This window comes from Molothrus ater, chromosome 18 (assembly GCF_012460135.2).
Source record: "Molothrus ater isolate BHLD 08-10-18 breed brown headed cowbird chromosome 18, BPBGC_Mater_1.1, whole genome shotgun sequence".
Classification (NCBI taxonomy): domain Eukaryota; kingdom Metazoa; phylum Chordata; class Aves; order Passeriformes; family Icteridae; genus Molothrus; species Molothrus ater.
Window position 1 is genome coordinate 13,562,266 of NC_050495.2, and position 16,712 is coordinate 13,578,977.

The window sequence follows — 16,712 nt, forward strand, 5'->3', positions numbered from 1 at the left end:
AGCCAGTGACACAGTGACTCCAGGGATGGGCATCTGAGCTGCCAGGCCCTGTGTTTCTGGAGAGAACCCCCCTATTCCCTAAATCCCAGTGCTGCTCCACTCAGGACCTACCACACAGCTGAGCCCATCTGTGCAGAGCAGGAGAAAAATGGCCCTGCCCAAATCCTGGGATTGTTTCTGACATTCCTCTACCCCAGCTCTGAGGGCTGGGCCAGCATTTCCTGCTCTTCTGATCATTCTGGAACCTGAGTGATGCTGGGAGGAGGTGGGACAGTTTGCAGGGAAACAGGAGCATGAGCAGGGCATGTTTCACACAACCAAACCCTTTGCTGGCACCAGTCAGAGGTTGCATAACCATCCAAAAATGCCTTATTTATCACTGTGGTGTTAAACTGCTCAGATCACACTCCACATCCTTTTAAATCTTCAGCTTTTCAGCTGCTCCCAGTCCTTCACCCCTCGCAGATGACAACCACTTAGGAAAAAGAAATCTTTATTTTATAGGTTTTTTTGTATACTTGTACACAAGTAAAATAAAATGCATATCTATATATACTGCAATCTTGTGAAGGGGCAGGCAGCATTCTTTAACAAATGCTGCCTGTAAACGTGGTGTGAAGGATGGAATGGAGACGGAAAAACTGCAAGAGTCATCAACATAGGATTAAAACAGCATCAAATCCATTACCTCTGCAAATGGGAACCTGCAACACTGTTCAGTGAGATGGTGAGTTACAAACAGATTTTAGACATTCTTTTCAGAGCATTTCTTACACTTCTTTTTTTTTTTTTTTCCTGTAAATAAACCATATTTCTTTACCATCTGCTGTAGCAAAAGCTGCTTTGTGGGCAAGTGCAGTTCCGAAGACCAAAGGTATAATTCACAGGTTTCAGGACAAATAAATTATGTACATCTCAGTATTTGTCTTTTTTGTTTTGTTTTGTTTTTGTTTGTTTGTTTGTTTGTTTGTTTTAATAAAGGCATCCAGTTAAGTTTTGTGTAACAAAGCTTTCTCAGGGTGGATGGGAGTCCTGCTTTTGTTTGCAACATTTATGGAGGTCAGCAAAAGTCGAGTATTAAAGTGTCATCAACCCAGGAAAAGAGTTAATTTTAGCAGAATAACAGTAAGCTCCACACCAAGGGGGGGATCAAAAGGCTTAGGCTGAGCTGTAACGTGGAGCTGTTCCCCTGCTGGGTGAGGCGGCACTGGGCCTTTGATCTGTTCTTTTTAGAGCAGCCCTGCCTCTTTTTGGTTGGGACTGTGGAAGGTTCAATAGGCTCTAGAAATTCGGGTCTCAACTTGGTCAAAGGAGGGTCTACAATGCTGGGGAAGGTCCCAAAGGGGGAATCGTTTATCTGCTTGTTGCTGCCGTTTTTGGAACGGTCCGTCTCCATGTACTTGGGCCTGGACATGTTCTCCTTCTCCTTGAGGTGGTTGTTGGATGAGCGGCTGCTGTGGGAGGAGGGCCCTGCCTTGCCCTTGGCCTCGTAAATAAAGGACTTGTCCATCTCTGGCTGGCAGCACTTGGAGGAGCCGTCGTGGGAGCCCAGCGGGGGCAGCCCCGTCGGGAGCTTCCCCAACCTGGTTTTGGTGCTGAAGACGCTGGTGCGGATCTGGTTGAAGGAGTCCACGCAGCTGTCCAGCTCCGAGCTCTGCAGCCGCTTCAGGTCCCGCCCCGCCAGGCGAGGGGGCAGGTGGCACTCCAGCTCCGAGGAGGAGCCCTTGAACTGCTTAAACCAATTCCAGAGCGAGCGGGCCTGGCAGTCGCAGATCCACTGGTTGCCGTTGAGGCGCAGGTACTGCAGGGACACCAGGGGGGCCATGGTGTCCCCTGTGAGCACGGTCAGGTTGTTGTTGAACAGGTACAGGGTCATCACCTTCCCCAGGTCGTGGAAGGCGCGCCGGTGCACCACGCTCACCCTGTTCTGGTGCAGCAGCAGCCGGTCCAGGTTGATCAGCCCGCGGAAGACGTTCTCCGACAGGCTCTTGATCTTGTTCCCGTGCAAAAACAGGTACGTGAGGTTCGCCAGGTCGATGAAGGTGTCGTCCAGCAGGATCTGGAGGTTATTATCCTGAAGGTAGAGGTACTGCAAGGAGAACAACCCTCGGAAAAGCCCTGTGGAGAGTTCCAGGAGCCCGCAGCGATCCAGGTGGAGGGTGTGGAGGTGCACGAGCCCCCGGAAGGTGACGGGGTTGATGGATTTCAGGTTCGTGTTGTCGCTGAGGTCCAGCTCCTCCAGCTTGGTGAGCCCGTAGAAGGCTCCGGGCTCGATGAGGCTGATGTTGTTGGAGTGGATCCACAGGATGGTCATGTTGCGGCACGAGGTGAAGCTGGTGGCCCTCACCAGGGTGATGCGGTTGTTGTGCAGGAAGATGCGCTGGCTCTGGATGGGGATCTCCGTGGGGATGGCTGTCAGCCCCTGCTGCTGGCAGCTGATGGTGATCTTGGGTTCACTGTAGCATACACACGCCCCGGGGCAGGACTCCACTTCTGATGGGATGTTCAAGCAAAGCACCAAAATCAGCAGTTTGCTTCCTGAGGAAGGACAGAAATAGGGTGGGGATTAGGCAGGGTCATGGAGAGCGCTTCTCCTGGCAGAGAAGCCTGAAATTCCCCCTCCGAGTGTGGCACCACCAACCACAAACAGATGCCAGGGCAGCCAGTGATTAAAATGTAGGATTAAAAATGGGATTCTGCCACTCAGCTCAAGAGCTTAAATCAGTGTACACTTGTAGAGATGGAGTCCCAGTGCCTCCTCGGCCCTGCACCCTCAGGAGGTGAAAGTGTGGGATCAGGGCTTTGGATTTGCACATCCAACACCAGCCCTGTTCCCAAGATCTTACCTGTGAGCAAAGGGACCAGATTCTGGGGCATTTCCCTCTGCCATGGGCACACCTGGCACAGCTCAGCCCCTGGAAAAGCACCTGGGATGTACCAGGAAACCCCAAATCCCATCCCAGCAGTGCCACCAGCTCCTCACTTTGCAGGGTCACAGAACAACTCTTCCAAACAAGCAGGTGTCCCCACACTGCTCTCAAAACATGACTGTGACTTTCCACAAATAATTTTGGACTGATTTGATCTCCTGGGAGAAATAACTGTGAGACATTCCCAGAATAACTTTCAGGTCAGACCTGCCTGGAGAAGTCTCAGGGCCAAAAGGATCCTTTCCTTCTCCTGCTCAAAACTTTAAGCCACATATTCCTCCTTCCTCTCTCCCCATATTTTTTTCCTTTGAACCTGTGCAGCCACTGAGGAAGAGGAGGAAACAGCAGGATTTTCCATTGTGCTGTTGTAGGAAAAAGTCAGTTGCAAGGCTTCCTTCAGGGATCCCACCAAGTGTGCAAGGCAGGAACAGATTCCATGTGTCCCAAGCATGCTTGCAGCCCCACAGGGCTGGAAAACCCCAGAGAGGAACAATTTTTTTCCTGGTGATGTTCACCCACTTCCCCAGGAGTTGGGATGCACTGGAATCCCAGGGAAGCATTTTGGGTCACCAAATTCCCCAGCTGGGAGCTGGAAATGAGCCTGGAGGGAGGGAGGGAGGGATGGACACAGCAGCACCTTCTCCAAAGGGACCTCGAGGGTCCCTGAAGGTCCCGCTGAGAGGCCTGAGGAGAGCCAGGCTGTTCCCTGCTGCTGGTGGGAAGGGAGGCAGTGCCAGCACTGCTTTCCCAGCCATTAGCAGCCAGTAATTAGTCTGATTCCTTCAAAGGGGAGATAAAATGAATGGAAAGCAGCCAGAGCAGCAGGAGTCTCCATTTGGGAATGCCACATGTGAGCAGGGACATTGTGACTCCTTCCCAGCTCATCACAGCACCTCTGGCCAAAGGACACGTCCCCGTCCCCACCGCTGGGAATCTCCAGCTTTGCCTCTCTTATAGGAGGGTCTTGCCTCTTTTGTGGGAGGGTTTTCCCTTTGAAGAGCTCAAAACATTGTTCCAGAAGGCTGTTGCCTCATTACAAAGTAAGGTGGAAAAGCAGAGTGCAAAAAGCCAGACAGGAAAGCCCAGAGGAGCAGAATGGGATGAACTGGGGAGACTGGAGCCAAATCCAGCTTTGCAAATTCCCAGGGGGAATCTGAAGGCAGTGGCTGCACCTCCCTTAGAGCCTGGAAGGTGCTGACGTGGCCAATGGAACCACGTCAAACACCAACAATAACAGATTTTAATCACACAGAAACCTCACCAAATCTTCACTGAGGAATAACAATTGGAAAAGCTGAGGTGGGAAAGTCTCCTTCCTGCAAGAACAGGCCAGGATCCCAGCTTTGGGTGTCAGTCTGGTCAGAACCATTCACCGTGTGTGGTTAATAAATCTGATGTGATCCAATAGTCCAATGCAGGCAGGAGACTCCCATATATCATATTCCACAAGGGATAAAAACCCAGCTCAGCATGCAGAGATAATTGGAGCCTGATGCTATCAGCTGCTGAGCAACCCTGCAAGGCAGAGTTTGAGTGCAGTGTTGTGACACATTTTGGCTGCCTTGTCATGTTTTGACGTGTCACGTCCCATTGCATGAAGCACGGTAAAAGGAGACAGCTGAGACTCCCTGCTGCAGCCATGGCACACCAAGAGCAGCCTCCTGGGAAATTAAAACAGCATTGGCCACTCTCTGGCCATCCCTCTGCAGCTGATAATGAAACCTCGTGGGCAGAGAAATGGGACTTTGTGGAGCCTCCCTCGGCAGCTCTGTGATTTGGGTGATGGGGCTGGGGGTGACACTGGAGTCACCTCCTCATGCAACACCTCCCACTGCAGCAAAACAGCTCGGACTGGGACACTGGGGCAGCATCCAGCTGTCCCCAGGCTGCTCCTCCCTGCCACGGCCTGGGGACAATCCAGCCACAGCCCGGGTGCATCCCACAGGCCTTAGGAAAAAATGGGAAACGGCAGAGGGAATGCAAAAACCCACTGCCAAGCAAGAGGAGGCACGGTGACACCATCCCTGTCCCAGCTCCAGCTGAGGACACGGTACATCCATGGAAATCCATGTGTACACAGGGAGAGAGCTGCTGCCAGAGGTGAGCCATGAGCATCACCCTGCCCTGTGCCAGCTGTCCCACAGCTGAGCGGGCACAGGTGACCCACAGGGTCCCCCTTCCCCTGGGCAGCTCCTGGCTGTGCCCAGGAGGGACAGGGCACATCCTGCTGCCAGGCTCAGCCCCCTGTCCCACCCCCATGCCCCGAGGCTGCCAGCAGCGCTGAGTCAGTGGCACTGAGAGCTGCTGGGAAATTAATTACAGCAGGGCCAGGCTGTGCGCTTTAATTAGGGACCTGGTGTTCATGAGCTGCTCGGATTAGCTCCTTCCAGCGAGACAGTTCCTGTCAATCATCCCCCAAAGCCTTTTTCCAGTGGCTTTCCCACCGTGCAGCCCAGCCGTGTCCTGGCTGACCCATGGCACAGCCCAGCCTGGCAGTCCCAGCCAGGGCAGGGCCAGGGGGAAGGGCAGGAGTGGATGAAGCCATGGGAAGCCAAGGTGACCCTTCTGTGCCCAGCCAGGCTGGGTGTGCTGTGACAGAGACCCCAGGGACCCTGCCACGGCTTTCCCTGCTCCTCCAAACCCTTCTCCAGTGACTGCTGTCCAACCAGCAGCTGGGCCTGCTCTCAGTGTGTCCCAGATCCCCGTGGACACCAAGTGCCATCGGCCACCCAGACCTTGCACAGGGATATTTTCATTTGTTTTCCTGGAGCACTGGGTTCAGTTCTGGCTGTGAGCTCCTTACTTTTCCAGGAAACCCCCCTGCCCTGAGGTCAGAAGGACAGGAGACATTCAAGGCCAGGTTGGACGGGGCTTGGGGCAACCTGGGGTAGTGGAAGGTCTCAGGGGGTGGAACAAGATAAGCTTAAAGGTCCTTCCCAACCCAAAGCATTCTGTGATTCTGTGATTCAGGGCTGTCAGGGAGGAGGGAGGCCAGAAGGTTCCCTGTCTGCCCATTCCCAGAACATGCCACACTCAGCTCCCAGTGGGGAGCAGCATCCTCCCTTCACCTTCTCGATAAATCCATCCCGAGTGCTGTATCTGTATCACCACCAATGGGTGTTGATCCTCCACCTCCACCTCCAGCTGGACTCCCCCACCTCAGCTCCCATCTCAGTGCCCATCCCTGAGGAAAAGGCTCTTGGAATGACACCTGTCCCCTCCTCTCTTAGCTGAGAAACCATCCCTCCCTCTTTCAGAACATGATTAAAACTTAACTCCAGAGTTCCTATCAAAAGCAAAACATGAAAGACATTCCAGAACCTGGAACCTTCAGTCCCTCCAAGACTTTGGCTTTGAGTTTAGCATTTGTTCCTCCAGAGCTTTCTTGAAAGCCAGAAAGCTCCTTCAGTGAAGCTGCAGCTTCCCCTTTGCCATTCCCGAGTGTTCTGACTCATGGAACTGGAAGCAATTAAAGTGGGTCCATTATCTGCCTCCCCACCGCTCCCCCGGGCCATCGCCTTGTCAGACGTGGCAATTAGAAAGAAAAGGCTCCGGGGGCCTCCAACAGATGCTTTGCAAACTTTTTTTCAGGAGGCCAGAGTGAGCTGCAATGTGATGCCCTTTGCAGAGCGCGGCCTCTCCCCGCTGCTCTGCTCTGCCATTGATTTGGAGATATTCTAATGTGGCTTTCCTGCAGTGCAGGGTCAATAATCATCAGAATTCTCTCCTGCTCGGACATAAAGAGAACATTTGACAATACAAAGCCTTTTGCTGATGCACACAGCGTTTCGCCTTTGTTTATAGCAGGGACACGCTGGAGCTGCCGAATTCCCCACTCGGAGTGGGCATGGTTTGAAATTCTGTGGGCATCGTTTGAAATTCCGCCCTCGGCCGCTCCTGGTGCCTCTCGCTTTGTCCCGTGGCCAAAGGTGGGGCTGTGCCTGTGCCACAGGGAAGAGGGCAGCGCTTTGATGCATTTCAAGTGGAGGTGGACGGAGAGGTCAGCGAGGAAGGACAATGGGCTCGGAGCGGTCTGGAATTTCCCTCCCTTCTGCTGCGGAGAGGAAGGATGGAGCGTGGAGGTGCAGCTGGAGCGGCCCCAGCCCGGAGGAGAGGATGGGGGTGAAGCTTTGCCTCCATGAAACACCTGGGACAGGCACCAGAGTCACAGCTGTGGGGCAGAGCAGGTGCTGCCACCCCCAGGCAGCTGCAGCACAGCATTTTGGGGCTGAAGCAGGTCCTGGGGCACCTCTGTATCTCCATGGGCATTTTGGGGTGCCAGACACCCCCCTCAGGTGGGACAGACAGTGAGGTCACTGGGGTGGGTGAGCTCTGGGGTTCTGAATGGGGATCTGGCTCTGCTGGGGATGCTCCAGGTCCAGGGGCTGGAGCTCGAGCCCAAGCTCACACCAGAACACCGGGGATGAATCCCAGCAGCCTGAAAATGGGGAGCTAATTCCCTTTCAGGCACACCTGCGGGCCTGAGGCAGCAGGAGTGCTGGGGGCAGGATTGGTGCAGCTCCGTGTGAGACCTGTGCCAGCCCTGCCTGGAGCTGCTGGGATGGCAGCAGCAGCAGGGGCAGTGATTTAGGCACCTGAACCCGGCCCTGGCTTGTCCCCGATCCCACATCCTCTGGGACAGCATCCAGACCCATTAACCTTTGAGACTGAGGAGCTCTTCCTTGCCTTTGGCAGCACAGCCCCTCCAGAACATCCTGAGCAAGGTCTGAGCAGGAGAAATCCCAGCTGTGCTCAGGGCTGAAAGGTCATTTCCATAATGCATCCCAGGCAGTGCATGTGCCAGCTCCTCACTTCAGCTCTTCATCTTCCCCTCTTAAATCCCACTCCCTTAATGTAGTTTTTAGACTTAATATTGCAAGGATATTTTGAAGGGAAGAAGGTAAACACGAGTTCTACCTTGTGCAATTCTTCCCCTCCATTCTCCCAAGCCTCCGGGGCGGTTTGAGCACTGGTTCTTCAGCATGGCTGGGGCTGAGCTCCACAGCTCATTCCAGGAGCTCAGGGCAGCACAGCCTTCCCTGGGACAGCTCCATCCTTCCCTGGCATGTGCCAAAGCAGCTCCACTTGTGGGGCTCCCCATCCCTGCCACGGGCTCTCCCTCACTCCCAAAATTTTGGCAGCAGCCTGGCTTTAGCCTAAGAACATTTGGTCAGGGTTATGCTTTTGGTGCTTTGCCAGCATTTCCCTGGGCAGCAGCAGGGAGAGGAAGGAGAAGGGCAGAGCGAGCAGTTTGTATTTCAGCCCATTTGAATGAGAACACAACAAGGAGCACAAAAATTAAAGTTCCTTCTGTAGCCAGAGGGTTTCCATGCTGCTGAATTCCCAAGGCTTGCTGCAAGGCACGGAGGTGTGAGAGCTGCTCAGAGAAAAGGCCACAGAACCCTTCTGAGGGAAATACCAAGGGAGTCAGCAGGTCCCTGGTTAACAATAACAATTATCAATTATTACAGCCCAGGAGTGCCCTGGGAGGCCAGGGAATGGGAGAAGTCCTGATTCCAATAAAAGAAGGTGAGAAGAGCTGCAGGGAGCCAGGCCAGGGACATTTGGGCTGGTCTGAGGTGGGATCCAGGAGCAGACAGGGGTGGGAATGCAGCTCTAAATTGTGGGAGCATTTCCCTGGCACCTTCTCCAAGCCCTGGGCAAACAGGGGCCTGAGGCAGAGCTTCCCTGGCTCCCTACCAGACAGAAAACCTTCTTTCCCCTCTTGGAGATTCTTCCAAGCCCCGGGTCCCTGTAGGAATGCTGCTCCAGATGTTTTTGCTGTACTCCACAGTGCAATACTTGGGGTGCAGGGGAAGCTCGGACCATGGCAGAGGTGCAGATGGGATTGGGCAGACATTTTGAGAGAATTTTGCAGAAGTTCAGATGGAAAATTGCTGAGGATCAGATGGAGTTTTGTAGAGGTTCAGAGGGACCATGGCAGAGGTTTAGATGGAATTTTCCAGGTGTTTAGGTGGAATTTTGCAGAGGTTCAGGTGGAATTTTGCAGAGGTTCAGATGGAGTTTTGCAGAGCTTTGGATGGACAATTGCAGAGATTCAGATGGAATTTTTCACAGATTTAGATGGACAATTGCAAAGGTTTCAACAAATGTGTGCAGGGGTTGAGATGGATTTTACAGAAGTTCCACAGCTTCTCTGGAAATTCCATTTTAGCACCTCCCCTCCCTTACAGAGAACAATAAATAAGGATTTGGCCAACCCCACCCAGGTTAAAGATGGTATTTAAAATTATTTTCATGAAATCAGGAATAATCTTTGAGGTTCTTCAGCACTAAAAACCTGACCTAGTTATTCCTATGGATAGGCACTGGGAAATCCAATGGCTACACCAGCCCATTTTGCAGTGAGTGCTCTGCCCTCACCTGGTGGGGCTCTCTCTGCCAGGCCCATCAGCACAAGCAGAATTTTCAGCTGTTCTCATGTAATACAAAATAAATCTGCATGGTTGCCACCTGACCTCTTTCTATTTGTGGCACAACTGGAAGGGGAAAGCTCTTGACCTTTTAAAGGGAGAAAATGATGAGCTTAAAGTAAACCATGGAGAATTCCTGTGGAAAAGGCCTCTTAGGTGGGTTTATTCCAGTCCTGGGCTTGGCACAGATCAACTCTGCTCCTTTTTGTGCAGACATTGCAGGTCTCAGATGCTGCTGCCCACCCAAACTCCCAGTATTCCCATTGCCTTCCCCAGAACTGGTTTCCCCAGTGCAAGCAGGAGTGTGTCCCTTGTCAGGATCCTGTGATCCTGTCTGGAGCTGGAATAACCATGGACATGTCCAGCTCTCCTGAACACACAATGCAAAGCCTTGTCCTGGTGCCCTCTCCAGCAGTGGGACAGCACAGGGCCCCTGTAGCACAGCAGCAGGGACAGGGAGCACATGGGGTTTGTGGGGATTTGGCTCAGAGCAGCTGAGTTTGGCTTTTGCCAGGTACCAAATTCCACAGTGACAGTGGGAGGAGAGGGCAGAATCTCCTGGAGATGCACAGAGCAGGGGCCAGCCGTGCCAAAGGCAGGGACCCAAGGCTGTGGGAGCTGGATGAGAGGCAGAAAAAGCCCAGTGTCCAAAGGGAAGGTGAAAGCACATGGCCTGGAATGTGCATTTGGAAAACTTGAGGCACCAAAAGGGGAAGGGAATGGGCAGGAAGGCAGCAGGGCAGGGAGAGATCCCTGAAATGCTACAGGCATCTGCTGAGCTCTCCAAATCCTGAATTCATCCTGGAGAGCAGCTCTGAGTAGCTGCTGTGATCCTGATCCACCTCCCAGGGCTGCACTGGGCACCTGCCAGGCTGGGCCCAGCCACACTGAACACAGGGAGACGACGAGGAGGAGGAGGGAGGGGTCCTTCCTCAGAGCCTGGGAGAACCAGAGGGGTTGGAATGAGTTCAGCTTTAAGGTGTCTTCCCACCCAAACCATCCCAGGGTTACATGAAATGTCACAGCTGGTCTTTCTCCAAGTGACAGCCACCACTGGCCATGGTATTGTCACAGCTGTCACGGGATTATGGGATGGTCTGGGTGGGAAAGGACCTTAAGTCCCATCCCATTCCACCCCTGCCATGGCAGGGACACCTCCCACTGTCCCAGGCTGCTCCCAGCCCCAATGTCCAGCCTGGCCTTGGGCACTGCCAGGGATCCAGGGGCAGCCCCAGCTGCTCTGGGCACCTGTGCCAGGGCCTGCCCACCCTGCCAGGGAAGGATTTTTCCCCCAAATCTGTCCCTGTCATGCTGCCTTTTCCCAAGAGTCTCATGGCCAAAACTCACACCCAGCCCAGTAAAGCCAAACCCAGCGGATCCCTAAGAAGGAGACCAGAAAAGCTGTCCCTGGTTCCAGCACTGCTGAGGGCACCCTCAGTCAGCCCAGTCCTCGTTGCCATCCTATCCAGATGGGATGCATCCAGCACACTGCACGAGCAGGATCATGTGTGATCCTGCCACCCTTCCATCCCCACACTGGGAAGAATGAAGTGACAAAATATTCACTGTGAATCACAAGCAGCTCCTCCAGAATTCGGGATTATCTGTGCCATATCTGTAAAAAATCAGGGACAAACAGGTGTCCAAAGGAAGGAAATGCAGCTTCCTGACATGATTTAGGTCTCCTATGGGGCACAAAGTACCCCAGGAATCTTCCAAACCTTCTCAGGAAGAAGGAGAGGTTCCTGCAGCTCCAAAGCTGGCGTTGGTGGCTGCTCTGTGTGTGAGTGACTCAGGGAGAGGAGAGGTGAAGCTCCAGATGGAATTTACACCTGCTCCCCCCCAGCCATCTGGGACTGCACCCCCTGCCAGCTGCAAACCCCACCCCCACAGCTTCTGGAAGAGCCCCCTTGCCCAAGGCAGCATTTTCCTTGGTTTCCATCTGAAATAACATTATCTCAGGTTTTGCTCGCAGCCCCAGCATCCGCATCATGTGGAGTGCAGGGATGAAGTTCAGCAAAGAGCCTGGAAGGGAAAGTTATTCCAAACATCCCCCATGGCCTCAGTTAGGTTGTGTGTGTGGATGCAGAGTGAGCAAACAGCCCCAGGCAGCCCAGGCAGGACAGGGAGGGGGAGAACATTCCAACCCCAACCTTGGACACAGCCACGGTCCCAGAGAACAACCACGGGAGAGAGCAGGCACAGGGGACTGGAGAGCAGATTTCTCTGCCCGGCTCACAACTTGTTGCTCCCCTTGCTGGGCCTGGAGGACCAGAGCTCTCCAGATATCCCCAGGTTTGTCACCTGGAGCAGGGGAGGACCAGAGCTGGGTCTGTGAGGTCTCCACCTCAACGTGGCCTTCAGCAGGCTCAGGACATCCCTGATCCCCCTTGGGATACCCAGCCCCTCCAGCCCAGCCATGCTCCCCCTCTCCCTCCTATTGTATTCATGTTCCCCCCAGAGAGGGAGGGAGGGAGGGAGGGAGGGAGGGAGGGAGGAAGGAAGGAAGGAAGGAAGGAAGGAAGGAAGGAAGGAAGGAAGGAAGGAAGGAAGGAAGGAAGGAAGGAAGGAAGGAAGGAAGGAAGGAAGGAAGGAAGGAAGGAAGGAAGGAAGGAAGGAAGGAAGGAAGGAAGGAAGGAAGGAAGGAAGGAAGGATGTGACTCCATGTTCTCAGAAGGCTCATTTATTATTTTATGATACTATATTATATTAAAGAATACTATACTATACTAAAGAATACAGAAAGGACACATACTGAATGCTAAAAAGATAATAATGAAAACTCCTGACTCTTTCCAGAGTCCTGACACAGCTTGGCCCTGATTGGCCAAAGAGTGAAAACAACTCCCAGCAGAATCCAATGGAACAATCACCTGTGGGTAAACAATCTCCAAACACATTCCACACCAGCACAACACAGGAGAAAGCAAATGAGATAAGAATTGTTTTCCTTTTCTCTGAGGCTTCTCAGCTTCCCAGGAGAAAAATCCTGGGTGAAGGGATTTTTCCAGACAATGTGAATGCCACACCCTCCTTTCCCCTTTCCCCCAGCATCTCTCCCAGCTCCAGGCACACATCCCTGGCTCGTCCTTTCATTCCCAGACCAAGCTGGGACTGGTTTTTGGTAAGTGTGTGTGGCTCAGGTGAGTACAGCTCACTCAGCCACGCTCCCCAGGTGTGGAGCACGACACCCACAGCTCTAGAAATAAACATATTCCTCTGAAACGTGCCAAGCTGAGCAAGGACTCAACAGGCTGCTAATTACACAGCTGCCTGTTTTCCTGGGAATCAGGATGTGAGCAATGGGGGAAGGATCCTGCAGCCCAGCAGGGTTTGAGCCCCCGGTGCTGGGCTGAGCTGCCCTCACCTCACATCCACCCTGAGATCCCACAGAATTCCACCAGGAATTCACACCGGACTTCCATGCCCAAAGTCCTCAGCTCAAGGTCTCATTGCAGGCAGAGGAATGAGAGCCCCCTCCTGCTTTTCCCTCCAGGTGGATAAAACTCCTGTTCCACCTGCAGCCTCCCCTGTTCCCTGTGTCCCTCCATTTCCCCACCACAGGGCATTAAATGGCCATCATCACCTGCTCTCCAATGGGGCCTTCAATCAGTTTTAGGCCCTGCAGCTCCCAGGTGCTGGAGAGGCCCCCATTCCCTGCTCCCAGGCCAGGCACCTGCTGGATTTCAATTCCCTTTTTCCTGCTGTCCCCCTCCCAGGCAGCTGCAGTTGCTCTGCATTAGAGCCCTGCCTTCAGCTTTATCTATCAGGGCAAAATCCCAGCCAGCTGCCAACTGCACGGGCAGTCATTTATAGATATTTTCTGGATCATTCATGAAAACAGGGAAATACAGCAGGGTGGAAGCTGAATCCTGCAAAGCTCTTGTGCAAGCAGCTTGTTCTGCACTGATCCTCCACCAACAATCGCATTTTGAGGGTTTTAAGCTGCCTTTTTCTTAATCCATTTAATAACTGTCCATTGATTCCAGAGACAGGATATTCTCCACCATGGAAATCGAGCTCCTGACATAAATCTGAATTTATTATGATAATCCAGATCCATGAGCAGAGGCTGGGGGAGTTTGTGCACATCTCATCCACCAGGACATCGGTCCAAGCCCCAGGCTTGCTGGCATTGAGGTGATGCCATCAATAAATAATTGTGACAGCAATACCTTTAAAAACAACATCAGAAAAAAAAAAAAAAAAGATAACCGGGTTTGGAAAAAAATTCTGGGAAATATAGCAGTGGAAATTATTGGTGTTTCATGGAATCGTAGATTCAATCAGGTTGGAAAAGGCCTCAAAGATTTCCAAGTCCAATGCCAACCCAGTGCTGTTGAACCATGTCCCCAAGTGCCACGGGGACACGTTTCTGGAGCACTCCCAGGGATGGTGACTCTCTGGACAGTCTTTTCCAGGTATTTTCCAGGTATTTTTCCAGTGCTTTTCCAGGTATTTTTCTCTGGATTTCTGTGCCTTTGATCCTTAGCTCTGTTAACATCTCCTCTTTCTCCACAGCACAGCTCCTGAGCTGAGCAGCCTCTCCTCACCTCTGAGGCTTTCACACTTGCTGCTTCCAACCTTCCCTAGCCTTCCCTGCCTCTGGGAATCCTCTTGTTTTCAGGTTTATAAGGAATTAGAGCCAGGATCTTGTCAGCAAGTTCTGGCCCTGCTCCCACACTCACTCCTGAGAAAGGGCTGGAGCATCCATCCCTGTGGGATTATTGTCCATAAACCATCCTGGAGGATGGGCTCTCATCCCAGCTGGCCATCCCCCTCCACAGTTGTTGGAGTATTCAGGATCATTGCAGAGAAAAGAAAAGGTTTCCTTGAATAATCAGTATTTTCTCCTTCCCACGGGAGCTGTTTGTCCCCAGGGCTGGGTGTTGCTGTCACCCCTCCAGCCCTGGTGGCAGGGCCACCTGTCCTTCCCCTGCCACCCCAGGCACACAGGCTCAGCCTGGCCCTGAGCTCAGCCCCTGGGGCTCATTCCTCAATTGTCACCATGATATTTTCTGGAAAATCCCTTCACCGGGATTTCTTCCCCTGGCAAGATGAGAAGCCTCAGCTTCTCCTTGTTTTGCTCCTCTGGAATGTGATTTGGAGAATTGTTTACCCAGCATGTGAATTGTTTTAACTTAATGACCAATCCTAGTCCAGCTGTGTCGGGACTCTGGTCAGTCAAGAGTTTTTATTATTCATTCTTGTCCAGCCTTCTGATGTCTCCTCTCTCTTTCTTTAGTATAGTTTTAGTATAGCATTTCTTTTAATACATTATAATATCATAAAATAATAAATCAGCCTTCTGAGAACTTGGGAGTCAAATTCTCATCTCTCACCTTGTCCTGGGAACCCTCACAACACCACACTCAATTGAAAGAACCAAACCACAAATTTGACTGCAGACAATCACCATCCCATAGCCAGGCCCTGCAAGTGTCCAGGGCACAGAGAATTCCCACCCTGCAGGTCCCTCCCTCCAGCAGGGCTCCCTTCCCATAAGTGCCTGTTAATATTTCATGGGACTAAGTGAATTTCTTTCCATTTCATTTGCCATCTTTGTTTAATTCACCTCCTGCAGCACGAAAGAGAGACCAAGGACCAACTGCTGATGTGGGGGACATATGAATAATCTCGTCAAAGGAATGAACTCAAGTGAAAAAAAGGAAGAAATTGGTCAAATTATGAATAGAAATTACAGTAGAATCACAGAAATGCCAGTGGAAAGCTCAAACCTGCAGGAGCAATAACATCAGGCACCCAAATGGCACCTCATGGGTAATATATTCATTTCCAAGCAGAATATCCCATCTCCTCCAGCCTGGAAAAGCTCATCCCAACATATTCACAAGGGTTTTGGGGGGATTTCTCATATTATGCAAGTCAAGGAAAAAGAAGAGTAAATCTTGTGGATTTGAAGACAGAAAAAAAAAAAAAAAAAAAAAAACCATCTCCTCATGTTCTCCTGCTCTTTTTTTTCCTGGCAAAGTGAAAGCCAACTCTCCTTTCCCTGGGGAAATGATCTGTGCAGCTTCTGACAGGAGCAAGGACAAGGAGCACAAACCCTGCTGGCTCCAGCAGGAGCTCTCCAGACATCATTTCCCAAAATGGTCCTGGTGCCAGCCTTGCTTCCCAGGCCTGCTCAGCATTCCCACCTCTCAACCCCAAAACTCCACAAAAAGTGTCCAGCAAATCCCCTCCCAGCCTCATGGAGGCCATCATGGGACCTCTCACAGGAAAAGCAGGAATGCTTTGGGGTGAAGCTGGGAATTGCAAATTGTCACTACTTCTGATGCCTCTGTCTCTGCCTTCCCGTCCTGGAGGACTTTTCCAGAGCAAGCTCAGCCAGTCTCCCCTCAGCTCCAGAGCCCAAATCCTAAATCACTGCTTGTGCAAATGTTTCCTCCCAGGATGTGATGCTGCTGGTTCTGCCTCACCACCTGTGGCCCCTTCCTTCCTACTTTCCTCCTTAGCTGTTATTTGGGGTGACAGCCCCTCACACAGCCCTTTTTCTGGGAAAACAGCCCAAACCCTCTTCCCCTGTGCACAGCCTGCTCAGAGCCACATGGGGCTCTGCAGGAGGGTGACAGCAAATCAGGGTGACAATGGAACCAGGGACAAATCCTGCTCTGTTCTGTGCATGTCCCGGCCTGATCCCACAGAGTGGGGACCAAGGGAGGGGATTCTGCTCCTCTGCCCCACTCAGGTGAGACCCCACCTGCAGAGCTGCCCCAGCCCTGGGCCCAGCACAGGAGGGACCTGGAGCTGCTGGAGAGAGTCCAGAGGAGGCCATGGAGATGCTCCAAGGGCTGGAGCCAGGCTGGGAGAGCTGGGGGTGCTCACCTGGAGAGGAGAAGGCTCCAGGGACACCTCAGAGCCCCTTGCAGGGCCTAAAGGGGCTCCAGGAGAGCTGCAGAGGGACTGGGGACAAGGGATGGAGGGACAGGACCCAGGGAATGGCTCCCACTGCCAGAGGGCAGGGATGGATGGGATCTTGGGAATTAGGAATTGTTCCCTGGCAGGGTGGGCAGGCCCTGGCACAGGTGCCCAGAGCAGCTGGGGCTGCCCCTGGATCCCTGGCAGTGCCCAAGGCCAGGCTGGACATTGGGACAGTGGGAGGTGTCCCTGCCATGGCAGGGGTGGCAGGGGGTGGCATTTAAAGGTCCCTTCCCCCCCAGACAGTTCTGTGGTTCCATGAGTGAAGCAGCAGCAGTGACCTGTCCTTGGGACAAGGGGACCTCTGGCAGTGGCAAATGTCGCCAGGAGCTGCCAGAACCTGAACTGCAGCTGCCCCTGCACCTCTCCAAGTCTCCCAGCTCCCTGGGAAGTTTAGAGTTTAGGTGTC

General features: G+C 52.7%; 1 protein-coding gene across 1 annotated transcript in view; it reads right to left on the reverse strand.

Annotated features, from left to right (window-relative positions):
- Positions 1 to 476: 476 nt before the first annotated feature.
- RTN4R (reticulon 4 receptor) overlaps positions 477 to 16,712 on the reverse strand; it is a 96,748-nt gene continuing 80,512 nt past the window's right edge. The window contains exon 2 of the mRNA XM_036393368.2: positions 477 to 2,538. Coding sequence (XP_036249261.1) covers positions 1,112 to 2,538 — 1,427 coding nt within the window. The 3' untranslated portion in view covers positions 477 to 1,111. The remainder of the gene's footprint in view (positions 2,539 to 16,712) is intronic.